General features: G+C 45.1%; 1 protein-coding gene across 5 annotated transcripts in view; it reads left to right on the forward strand.

Moving 5' to 3' along the window:
* Nucleotides 1–6,403: 6,403 nt before the first annotated feature.
* Nucleotides 6,404–12,649, forward strand: part of RNF6 (ring finger protein 6) — a 33,553-nt gene continuing 27,307 nt past the window's right edge. For 2 of the 5 annotated variants that reach the window (XM_060637503.3, XM_060637498.3), the window contains exons 1-4: nucleotides 6,933–7,087; nucleotides 7,382–7,464; nucleotides 9,546–9,756; nucleotides 11,108–11,203. In XM_060637503.3, coding sequence (XP_060493486.2) covers nucleotides 9,564–9,756; nucleotides 11,108–11,203 — 289 coding nt within the window. In that variant the 5' untranslated portion in view covers nucleotides 6,933–7,087; nucleotides 7,382–7,464; nucleotides 9,546–9,563. The other 3 variants (XM_060637499.3, XM_060637500.3, XM_060637502.3) reach the window with 3 other exon arrangements.

Raw genomic sequence — 12,649 nt, forward strand, 5'->3', positions numbered from 1 at the left:
GACAGTGGAACACCACAAACTTAACCAATTGTTGGCCCCGTTGCAGCTGATTTGCCAGATTTTGTATCTTTACTAGAGTATATTAATACGTCCTTGGTACATGTATGCAGTTATCAATCTGCAGGGGTGTTCTTTCCTGTTATTCACCGGGAAGAAGGATCAGAAGCGGTATGCATCCACATGGCATGAATATGGTATACCCTTGCCCCAGGAACATGTTAATTATCCTTCTCTCTGTCATAATATAGTCCAAAGGGACCCGGACAACCTGTCCATCCAGCAGAACATTATGTTGGGCTGCTACATCGATGATACTGTGTTATTTGGAACTTAGAAGCAAGAAGCGGCAAGGACTCTGAGGGTCTTGGTAATATACGTTTGCTCCAGAAGGTGGGAGATAAGGCCTACAAAGGGTCAGGGGCCTGCCTCACCAGTGAGGGTTTTGGGGGTCCAGGGATCTAGGCATGCTGGAGCATCTCTGAAGCACAGGGCAAGTTATTGGACTGTGCATCTCTACCGCGAAGAAAACAGCAGAATGCTCAGAGGCCTCGGTAGGTTTGCACATTCACTGCACTTGGGGATATATTTATCAAGTGACTTGGAAGGTTGCTACCTTTCAGGAAGCATCCCATGGCACAAGCAGCCTTGCTACTGGGGCCATTTGAGCCAGCAGATCCCATGGTACTAGAGGTATCTGTTGTAGAGAAAAATGCCACTTAGTGCTTCTGGAAAGCCCCAATAGGCGAGTCATAGCACAGACCCCAGGGCTCTGGAGCAAGGCCATGCCATCTGCAGCCCAGAATTATTCAGCATTTGAAAAACAGCTCCTGTCATGCTAGTGGGCCCTCGTAGAAACTAAGCATCTAAAATGAGACACCAAGTGATCGTAAGTTGGGTTCTGCCGGATTTACTGTGTCAGCAGATCAGGGGGTTGCAGTGGCAGTGGGCTGTAAGCCATTTCACGCATCTGGGATTAGGTAGTGAGCTGCATAACAGGTAGCTGAGATCCCCATGTCACCTACCACCGCTGAACCAATGCTTCTCCCTCCACACATAGTCATGGCCTCGAGGGGGTCCCTGTGACCATTTGACACAGAAGGAAAAACCCAAGCTTGGTTCGTGGATGGGTCACCTGGGTCCGGATACAAGCTGCAAATATCTGCTGCTGTGATTTAGCCCCACTCAGAGGCGGCTCTGAAAGAGAGTGGTAGAAGGAAATCTTCCCGGTTGGCAGAGTTTCAGGCAATGCATTCAGTCATCGACTTCGGAGACAGAGGTGGCCAGGGTAAGGGGGTACTCTACAGTGACGGAGGTTAGCTTAGCTTATTGGTCAGGGGCTGGAAGAAAAAAGATTGGGGAAGGCTGGAGAGGAGACAGATGGCTGGATCCACGGGAGAGCACAGAGTGTGAGGGTTTTTATGGCAAATAATGCCCATTAGACAGTGTCCACTGCAGAAGAGGTGCTAACTCAAGCAGGATGAGTAGGCCAGCAGATGTTGGTCAGCCTACATCAGGGGTCACCCGAGTTCTGACACAGCAGGCCGGTGGATGGAGAAGCCATGGTGGCAGAGATGGAGGGACGAACGGGTCAAACAACTCGGACTCTCTCTCCAAAGCCAACATAGTTAGTCCACCACTAAATGTCTGACCTGTCAGCAGCAGAGACCAGTACTGAGCTTCTAAGAAGGCCACACAGCCGCTGGGTGGCAAGTTGATTGCACTGAGCCCTTCCGACATGGAAACAGTGACATTTCATCCTGACTAGGTTTGACGTGTGTTCTAAGGGTGGGTCTGCTTTTCGTGCCCACAGCACTTCATCCAGCACAGTATCCAAGGACTCTGACGTGGAATCTGACAGAATACTGCCTCAGATGGAGGTCTGATATTCTGACACAGGACATCACAAAATGCTGCCGCTGACCAAGGGGCGCACTTTACAGCAAGATGGTGTGGTGGCGGGCACTTGACCAGAGGCTCCCCTGGTTGTAACACATACCACACACCACACCGCTGGAAGCTGTCGGCTTGATGGACTGGAGCAATGGCCTGTTGAAGGCATAGCTGAGGCTCCAGGTTGGAAACGACACCTCGTGAGTTGGATCGGTATTCTTCAGGATGCAATACACTTCTTCAATCAATGGCCATAACATGGGTCAAGGGTCCCTAGTAGGTAGAATACATGGGTCCAGAGACCAAGGGATAAAACTAGGAGTGGCCTGCTCACCATCGCTCCCAGTGATCCATTTGGAGACTTTGTGTTTCCTGTCTCTGAGACTTGAGACCCTGCTAGCCTAGAGAGCCTGATACTCAGACGTGGGATGCTTCCTTCAGAGGACACTGTAAGAGCCCCACTAAACTTAGAGCAATGTTTCTTCTCTGGTCACTCTGGGTTCCTAATGCCATAAGACTGACAAATCAGCAGGAATTGGGGCTGCCGCTACATAATGGAGACAGAGAAGAGTGTGCTTGGCCTCAGGTGGTCCACTGGGGCGTTTCTTGGTATTCCCATGTCTGGCTGTAACTATAAACAGGTAAGTACAGCAACCACAGCATAATAACCAGGGTATTAAACCTCCTAGGGTACAGTGCCTGGGTCAGTCTATCAGTCAAACCACCTATTCTAGCAGAAGTGATAGCTGGGGTGGAGGGGAACCTAGAAAGGGTGTTGGACGTGGAGATAAGGAGTATCAGTTATGGCGTTGAGACCAGAGGCAGCAGTGGAGACTAGTTTGTCCTATTACTCTCCTCTTATAACATTTCCCAGAAATTGTGACAAATAAGAAGTCTGGGAAAATCGTGCTTGGATGGAGTAACTTAATGTGAAAAGTTAGTGATCTAAGCATTGCAAAGGGCCGACTACAGTGAATTCTCTTTGGGCTCTGCCCAAATCCACTTCATAGGCTAGTGCGTCTATATTTCAGCTGCTCTGTTGGATGACAATTCACGATGCCACCTTCCCCAGAGAATGGTTCTCCTGCCCCTGCAGACCTCATCCAATGGCATGGAGGTACAAAAAGGTTGGCCTTCTTGGATAACACCTGCTGGTGAATTTTTGGGATTGGCTGAGGTTCATTCTTATTTCTTTATCCTCCTGGCCAATCCTGCTTCCTTCACTTCCCTTCTCCAGAGAGTACTTCCCTAATACATCACCTGAACAGGAATTCTTGTCTCAGACTCTATTTCTAGGGGGCATGACCCAAGACAGTCTCCGGCCTAACTGGATAGGTTGAGACTAGTTTTGGATGCTTTGGATTTCCTTCCTCAATCTCCATTCTTTCCTTCTGCTAATGTACCATCTTGCATAAAGGCTGGAATGCTAAAAGTGACATTACCCAGACTTCTCTGTGACTACAGTTCTAATGCAAATTACATTCTGCCAGTTCAAATGTATTCACCAAGATGTGGAAAACTGAGCCAAAGCCGAGGCCGTATTTCTACCCCCCTTGGGCTGTTTCTCTTGATGGTGAAGGGGTTGTAGAGAGGGGAGGATCTTCTGCAGTAGTGATTCAGCACCCAGTTACTGGCTTTGCTGATGTTAAGAGGTAACCGATGGTGGTGGAGACAGAGGCTTTCAGCTGTTGGCTTCCAGATCACTGTACTGTAGCAACTGCTGCAGTACCTTCTTGACTCAGGACTTCCAGAAGCAACCTTGAAGGTGGCAGCTTTCCTCTTTGGTTGGTTCTGTAAGAGCTGCACCTTCCATAAGTATTTCAACTGTTGCATTTAATGCCTTCCTGAATCCTTAAGGAGTAATTTTTAAAGTTAATCATAAAAATGAGTATGATGAATCTGGATTTCTCGTAGCTGTTCCAATGCTGTCCACAAACTCAGCAAGATTTCAGCTGAAACTTAGATGTCTAACTCAACTACTCAGTTTTGCATTTTAAAGTTTAATTAAGGTTGCCATTGTAAGTACTCAAGACACCAAATATACAGAGGATCTTTTTAATGTCATGGTTTAAATTCTCTTAATACCTTTTTATTCTTAATTGTAAAAAGTCCTGAACTTAAAAGATGCATACACACTAAGAGGCTAGGTACCATTCCGGTAAACAGAGATTCATTAGACCAGAGATTTGGGCAGGGTATGAGGCTTGGAACGCAGGTGTCCAGAATGATTTATCTCTCTGTCCCAATTACCATATTGCGTCTCCCTTTAGAGTTACTTTGTCTTGGGCTACAAAAACTGAAGTGAGGTATTGGATTCAAGTTACATATACTACCCATTTGGTCACAAAAATCTGCAGCTTTCCACCAGCTAAAGCACTTGATAGGATTTTACATTTTTTGACTCTTAGGTCATATATATATATATATATATATATATATATACACACACACACACACACACACACACACACATATGTGTATATATATATATACACACACACATGCACACACACATATGTGTGTGTTTCCAGTTTAACATTTGAAGGTATTTGCACTTGATGGATTAGTACTCTTTAAAACTCATACAGATACTTAAAATGACTTCTGCTTAAATTGTGGATGTCTTACATGTGGCTTTCTTCAACTTGAACTCACAATTTCTGAGGTCATTGTACTAACATGCAGTAATCCTGTTTGCAGAAAGTTCGCATTTTTCTCTGCTCATCCATGCAGTAAGCGAAGGACAGCGTGTCAGGGGCTACACTAAATTCTGGGATATAAAAGTGAATAAAACCATTTGTTCAAATTTAAGGATTTTAGACTCTTAGATGGAGGAGACCTATAATTTAACAGAAAATAATCACATTTTCTCAGTGGCTTTTTCACTGACAAGGAGGGCGAGGACCTTGCTTGTCTTATTCCCTGATGTTATCACTAGCACCTAATACACAATGGCACCCAGTATTTGTTAAGTAAATGAATACAAGCTAAGGTAGAGTTATACAGAAGGAGCTACGGGAGCCCCCAAAGGGACATGTGTCTAGTTTTATGTGTGAACACTGGGCTGGATGCTGGAGTGAGGGTGTTACTTCAGAGGTCTCAGAAAAAGTGCCTTGAAGATGAGATATGATCTGGGTCTTGGGAAAGGAAATTAGGTAAAAGTGGGTTTGGGTGTTGCTTAGGAGTTCCCAGAGGATTGTTGAGGAACTTCAAGTAGTTCTGGGATGCCAAGAAGAGATCAGTCTATAGAGGTATGCAGCAGACATATCCCAAAGGGCCTGGTAGACGTCGCTGTTGATGTATTTCCATTTTAGTATCTGTAACAATATGATTTTTTTCTTGACTTGGCCCATTTACCCCTACTAAAGCAATAACTCACCCATGCTTAAGACTATACATCTTCTTCACAGGCACTAAGCCTAATGGTAGGGATAGGCTAGCTCCTCAAAAGTTAAGGCAAGGGGCACCTGGGTGGGTCAGTCTGTTGAGCATCTGACCCTCGATTTTGGCTCAGGTCATGATCTCACCATTCTCAAGATCGAGTCCGGAGGCAGGATCTGCGCTGACAGCGCAGAGCCTGCTTGGGATTCTCTCTCTCCTTCTCTGCCCCTCCCTTGTGCACGCGTGCGCTCTCTCAAAATAAATAAACTTTCAGGGTGCCTGGGTGCCTCAGTCGGTTAAGCGTCCGACTTCAGCTCAGGTCACCATCTCAAAGTCCGTGAGTTCGAGCCCCGCGTCGGGCTCTGGGCTGCCGGCTCAGAGCCTGGAGCCTGCTTCCGATTCTGTGTCTCCCTCTCTCTCTGTCCCTCCCCCGTTCATGTTCTGTCTGTCTCTGTCTCAAAAATAAACATTAAAAAAATATTTTTTAAATAAATAAACTTTCGAAAAAGTTAAGGCAGGAATGAATGAATGAGTTAATGAACAAACGAATGAAGAATAATAGCAGTGTGAGCACTGTGCAATGGTTAAGCCTTCTGGATGGTAGGGAGGTCAGGAAAGGAGCCTACACCAGGCTGGGCAGAGTCCCAGTCAAGGGCTTAATTAACGGTGAAGTGAGTTTGGGTAAGTGTCACATCTCAGCATTAAAGCTAGAGACATGAATGCAGGGAGTTTCCAAGTGCATTCCTGGCAGGAAAGTGAAGAAACACAGATAAAAGCACTTTAGAATGATCGGGGTTGGTAGTTTCCAGGTGCCAGTGAGCAATAAAGAGAAGAGCCTGGCTGATTAGTTACGTACTACCGGGGCAGTAAAGGGACAAGAACAGACTGCTGGGTTGCAATCTGTAGCCAGGCTCCTTAAACGAGCCACAACAGGGCGCAGAGTAGGTGCTACTACTTCCCAAGGGTGGAAATCAGAATGTGTCCCTGGGACTATAAGGCTGCAGGAGCGCTGAGCGGCCCAGTACTTGGACTCTAGAAGGAGGCCCTGGGACAACCAGTCCCGGCCGCGAGCCCTGACGGGGCGGAACGCGCGGAACGCTAGCATCCTAGATCCCGCCGGACACAATTTCCAGTCGCACCAGCGAGCGTCCAGCCGGCGGGGCAGCGTCTGCGCGTGTCCGAGGAGGGACCTGGCAGCGGGGAAAGAAGGGCCAGGGCCTGTGTCCCTCCTCTAGAGCCTCCCCGTCATCTGGACGACCCCGAGCTGCTGCACGGGCTTCCGACTTCTCCCTTCAGTAGACGATTAGAGGGCGCAGCGGCCTCCGGAAACAAGCCCCTCTCGCCCACGCCCGTCGGTCACAACCTTCCAGGACCCGAGAGGAGCGCCGCCCTCCGCGAACTTTCCTCAGGGCAGGAGGACTGCCCAGCTTCTGGCGAGGTGAGCTCGGGGAAAGGCTCCGGGTCGGCCACTACTTCCGGGAGACGCTCAGGAAAGCAAGCCCCCCTTGGCCCCCGTCTCTCCTCCGATTGGTTAACTGCTCTCTCAATGCCCTCCCCTAACTGGTGATTGGCTCAGATGCAACGTCTGTTACCTGCCTCCCTGTGGGAATCCAGGTCGCTAAGGGAAGCGTTCCTTGAGGCTCGGTGGGGAAGAGGTTGGTTGGGCCCCTGAGCCCAGTTTGTTTACTGTACTGCGAACCGTACCCCGGCGCGAGCTTGCGTCGCAACGGCCAGGAAAGGAACCAGTAGCGGGACGGAGGGCGGGGGGTGGCAAGAAAGTGAAGGCTCAGAAGTAAACTGAAGACACCTGACCCTGGTAACATCTGAATGGGAGCAGGGTGGGAAGGAAGGCCTTTGAGAGGGGAGTTGTGATCCCAGGAGCTGTGGCCGTGTAGGAGGGAAGGCCTAGTTTCTGTTGCGGGAGAGACAAGGGCCTAGCGGGGGGTTTTAATGACCTAATTGTTTGGGGGATCTGGTTTTCTAGGCGAGCGTCTAAGGATCCACTGAAGGTTTTGCTTTGACTTTGCAGCAGAGCTTTGACTTTGTTAGCCATTCCCGTCCTTCAAAGAGACCATTTATTGAATGATTCAATTCTCTCCTATTGCTCCAGATGGGCAGCGCTCCAAAAAAGCACAAGCAATGGAAGGATGGACTCCACTGCGTGCATTGAAAGCATGTTGAAAGGAAAATAAGGTATTCGCTTTGTTTAGTTGCGGTTAATCGTACAAGAAAATTACCTGCGAGAAGAAGCTCTTAAAGTTTTGTTTTTTGGGGTTTTTTTCAACGTTTTTTATTTATTTTTGGGACAGAGAGAGACAGAGCATGAACGGGGGAGGGACAGAGAGAGAGGGAGACACAGAATCGGAAACAGGCTCCAGGCTCCGAGCCATCAGCCCAGAGCCTGACGCGGGGCTCGAACTCACGGACTGCGAGATCGTGACCTGAGCTGAAGTCAGACGCTTAACCGACTGCGCCACCCAGGCGCCCTGAGAAGCTCTTAAAGTTTTGAGTGATTATCAGGGTAGCTTGGTTTTTATGATGGGTTTCAAATTTTTTAAATGTTTAGTACAAAAATTTTATTACTGCTCTCCCTAGCGCACGTGCTCTTTGCTAATGATGGCCTTGTCCTGATTATTCTGAAAATGGAAACAAACCTCGGGTTTTTAGTAACGTTAATTTGCTTTTGATTGGGTAGTGTCATTCGATCTTTCCTTTAAAAAAGGACATAACAGTCACTGTAATAAAATCCCCAAATTTGGAACTTAATGTTAGCATGTACATGAAACTGGATACTTGCTTACTCACACGTAGTTCAGACTTGTAGACTAATTTACTTTGTATTTAAAGTAGTTTGCTTATTAAACACTGAGTCAGAGGCGCGGCCGTTGCTTCTCTGGTCACCTAGTTATTTGATCCTCCAGCCTCCATTATGTCATGTGCTGTAATCACACACACCCTTTATTGACATCTAGAAATTGTCAAGGAATAGTTTCTTTCCTTCCACAGCACGCCCAAATTAGCTTTTAAAGGTAGACCTGGGCCCTACCTTGGAAACTTCTGATCTGGGCTTCGAGATGAGATCTAGGGCATCTTTTTTTTTTTTTTTTTTTTTTTTTTTCAACGTTTATTTATTTTTGACACAGAGAGAGACAGAGCATGAACCGGGGGGGGGGGGGGGGGGGTCAGAGAGAGGGAGACACAGAATTGAAACAGGCTCCAGGCTCTGAGCTGTCAGCACAGAGCCTGACGCGGGGCTCGAACTCACAGACCGTGAGATCATGACCTGAGTTGAAGTCGGTCGCTTAACCGACTGAGCCACCCAGGCGCCCCTAGGGCATCTTTATTTTTAAGAATTTCCTCAAGTGAGTTTGATGTGCCTTCCCAGGTGAGAGCCGTTGACTTGCTAAATAGATGCGTGTAAGAAATTCTAAGATATTTGTGAAACAAGTAGTTTTCCTCACTGGTTTCTTTTCTGTGCAAAAGTAAGCCTCTAAGGAATGACACTTGAGTATAATAAAAAAAAATAGGGTTTGCCTAGGCAAGGTCAGGAAGTTTCACGGGCACTCAGAAACCTCTGGGACTAACCAGGCCTGAGGATGAGGTTTGCTATGGGGGAGGCACAGGGTGCCCTTATACACATTCACAGTCCTCCGAGCAAGCGTGTGGCATTTCCCGTTAGGTTTAAGAGACCAGCTGCCAAGTCTGTTCAGTAGATACAGTAGGCCAAATTATTTTTACCTAAGAAAGTGCAACGGAGGGTAATATTACATATGTGAGTTTTATTTGGGGGAGAATACCTTTGCTGGAAATAAAGGTAGACAATAGCCTCCCAATAGCTCTGTGCTTATGAAGTAAAAAACAATTTAAAATCATGCATAAAGTGCATAATTCAGCTTGTATTTTGTATGCTAACGTGAAGTACCCAGATATTCGAACTGTCAGTGAGGGTTTTAGATCAACTTTATCATAGAGTGAAGGAGGCAGAAAAATGAGAGGAGCACTTTGGTATTCAGCTATGAGAAATGCGTGGTAAAACCAAATCCAGTCTGCTTTAAGTAGTGGCTTTAAGCAAAGAAGTAGGTCCAGTTGTGTTCTGTCTCCTAGAAGCTGTTTTTCGTTTCATGTGTGAGTTCTTCACTGCAAGATTTGGCATATGGAATATATGAGCAGAGGACGAAATTTAAACTGAAAGTAAAGAGACCGTAAGTCAAAAACACGAAGCTCTGTGTGGTCCATGACTAACAGCCTGGATCTTGTACATCTTGTTTGAACAGAAAGCCAGGAATCTCAGTATGAATCCGTCTAGATCGAGATCGGACGATGGTAGTGAAGAAGCCTCATCTCAAGCCCATAATCGTCGTGAAAGTGAGAGAAGATGGCAGCAAGAGCGCCTCCACAGAGAAGAAGCCTATTATCAGTTTATTAACGAACTCAATGATGAAGATTACAGGCTAATGAGAGACCACAATCTTCTAGGCACCCCTGGTAAGACATGGGTAAAAGAGGAGACACCTTTTTGTATTATAGTAAGGAGGAGTTTCAAAATAAGGAGGGTTTTTTCCCCCCTTCTTCCCTCTCCCAAAATATAAGGCACTATTTTTGTGAATTTAAGACCCTTGTAATATGACAAAATAGAAAATCACTGGCTTACTTCTCTTTTTGATAAGTATGAATCTTAGACATGGAGCTCACAAATGTACATAATAGTGTCAATTTTTTACATATACGGCCCTGTTTCTCTTTTAAGTAATAGTTGTAAATTAGATATTTTTTAAAACCCAGTTCTGGGGCGCCTGGGTGGCACAGTCGGTTGAGTGTCCAACTTCGGCTCAGGTAACAATCTCGTGGTCTGTGAGTTCGAGCCCCGTGTTGGGCTCTGTGCTGACAACTCAGAGCCTGGAGCCTGCTTCCGATTCTGTGTCTCCCTCTCTCTCTGCCCCTCCCCCGCTTGGTCTCTGTCTCTCTCTCAAAAATAAATGAACATTTAAAAAAAAAAAAAACTAATTTGAGGTGTTATAATTTATTTATTTACTTAGCTGAATTAATAATGCTTCAAAAGTCTAGTGTGTTCCATAAGTTTTTTACAAATTTATTTCAGAAATGAACTAATTGAAACTTGTATGTTTGCCCAGGATATATTTGTATATTGCATATTTGCGCACTGTATATTGATGACTGATATAATGACCTGTTGAGGTAACATTCAAGCAGATAAAGATTCAGAGTTTTTCCTAGAAATACTTCCTTTTAAATTTCTTTTAACTCTAATACAAATCTACGAATTAGGGTTTCTAGATTCCTAAGTGTATCAACTGAGAGGATTTTTAAAAGAGTTTTCATGAAAAAAAAAAAAAAAAAAAAAAAATTTAAAAAAAAGGGGCGCCTGGGTGGCGCAGTCGGTTAAGCGGCCGACTTCAGCCAGGTCACGATCTCGCGGTCCGTGAGTTCGAGCCCCGCGTCAGGCTCTGGGCTGATGGCTCGGAGCCTGGAGCCTGTTTCCGATTCTGTGTCTCCCTCTCTCTCTGCCCCTCCCCCGTTCATGCTCTGTCTCTCTCTGTCCCAAAAATAAATAAAAAATGTTGAAAAAAAAAAATAAATAAATAAATAAAAGAGTTTTCAAATTAAACCCTATTTTTATTTTAATAAAACACAACCAAAATGATGTATACTTGCATCAATTAAATATTTTTAACTGTCTATCAATGTAACAGACCATGAAAATAATAGAATGTCTTCTGCAGATCGCTAAAGATTATTAGTCTTACCCTTCACGAGCTCTCCTAAAACAATCACTTAAGGTATTTAGTTTCACTGAGCAATTTTTTATTGTTTTTAGGAGAAATAACATCAGAAGAACTACAGCAGCGATTAGATGGAGTCAAGGAACAAAGAGCATCTCAGGCTGACTTGAGAAGTGGGACAGATACCAGAGGTACTGTGGACTCCTTTCCATTAGGAACAGGTTTAATTAGAGCAGTGGCAGACATGAACTTACTGGATCTTGGACAGTACTTTTGTTTTTAATGTTTTCCAGTTTCAATGTGGTACTCATTCAGATAGTATTTACCCATCATGTGCAAAGCAGCCTAGTTAGGCAGTATAGGACAGGGGTTGAATACAAAGACCCTTTACACACACAGATTGCCCTTGGGGAGCTCATGTATGTGAGATAGTATACAATGAAGTTAATTACCAGCATAATTCTTTTTAATCTTAGAATGCACACACAACTTCTTTTAAAGTAATGTAACTAAACTTCGCTTCTAAAATTTTCTACAGAGCAATACAGAAAGATTGAGAAAACATGTCTTTATTGTTAGTTTTATTATTTTTGTGTTTGTCATGTTACCGAACAAACACTAAGTCATAAAAAGTTCTTATAAAAAATAAAGTGAAAAAAATTTCAAACTAAACAGAAGTGTATAGAATTAAAAGTTAAGCCAACTCAATGTACCTCTTACCAGTTCTACTTCCTTCCCCAGAGGTATTCATTATTGGTAGTTTCACTTTTTTTTTTTTTTTTAAGTCATTTCACATATTAAGATTATTGTATTAGAGCAAAGACGAGTAAAAACTCAAAAATGCAACGGCTCAGTGAGATACAAGTTTCTTTTCCTGTTAACAGTCCAGGGGAGATAGGCAAGCTTTACTCCATGAATCCTCTTGGAACCCAGCCAGCAGAGTAGTTCTATCACTGTACCATCCAGTACAGGAGCTACTAGTCCTATGTGACCATTTAAACTTAAGTAAAATTAAATAACATTTAAAATTCAGCTTTTCGGGGCGCCTGGGTGGCGCAGTCGGTTAAGCGTCCGACTTCAGCCAGGTCACGATCTCGCGGCCCGTGAGTTCGAGCCCCGCGTCAGGCTCTGGGCTGATGGCTCGGAGCCTGGAGCCTGTTTCCGATTCTGTGTCTCCCTCTCTCTCTGCCCCTCCCCCATTCATGCTCTGTCTCTCTCTGTCCCAAAAATAAATAAAAAAAAAAAAATAAAAAAAAAAATAAAATTCAGCTTTTCACTCCTGTTAGCCACATTGAAGTGCTCGGTAGTCACATATGGTTAGTGACTTCTGTATTGGACAGGACAGACGTAGAAATTTCCACTGCTGCATATTTTCATATTTGCATATTAAAAGTTTCATTGGACGTTGCTGCTCCAGGATATTGTGTACGTGATCCAGCTAAGTCACAACCACATCTAGGTTCTAGCTGGCAGGTCTAGGTTCCAGAAAGAGGTCCAGGCACCAGTCCGAAAGTGAGATCTATCACTTTCACTCCTATTCCACTGATGAGAACTTAGTCACATGGCTGCACCCAACGGCCAGGCTGTTCACGTGACCATTACAGTGCATTTGTAAAAGGAGTAGGGCAGGACAGGTT

This window comes from Panthera onca, chromosome A1 (assembly GCF_046562875.1).
Source record: "Panthera onca isolate mPanOnc1 chromosome A1, mPanOnc1 haplotype 2, whole genome shotgun sequence".
Classification (NCBI taxonomy): domain Eukaryota; kingdom Metazoa; phylum Chordata; class Mammalia; order Carnivora; family Felidae; genus Panthera; species Panthera onca.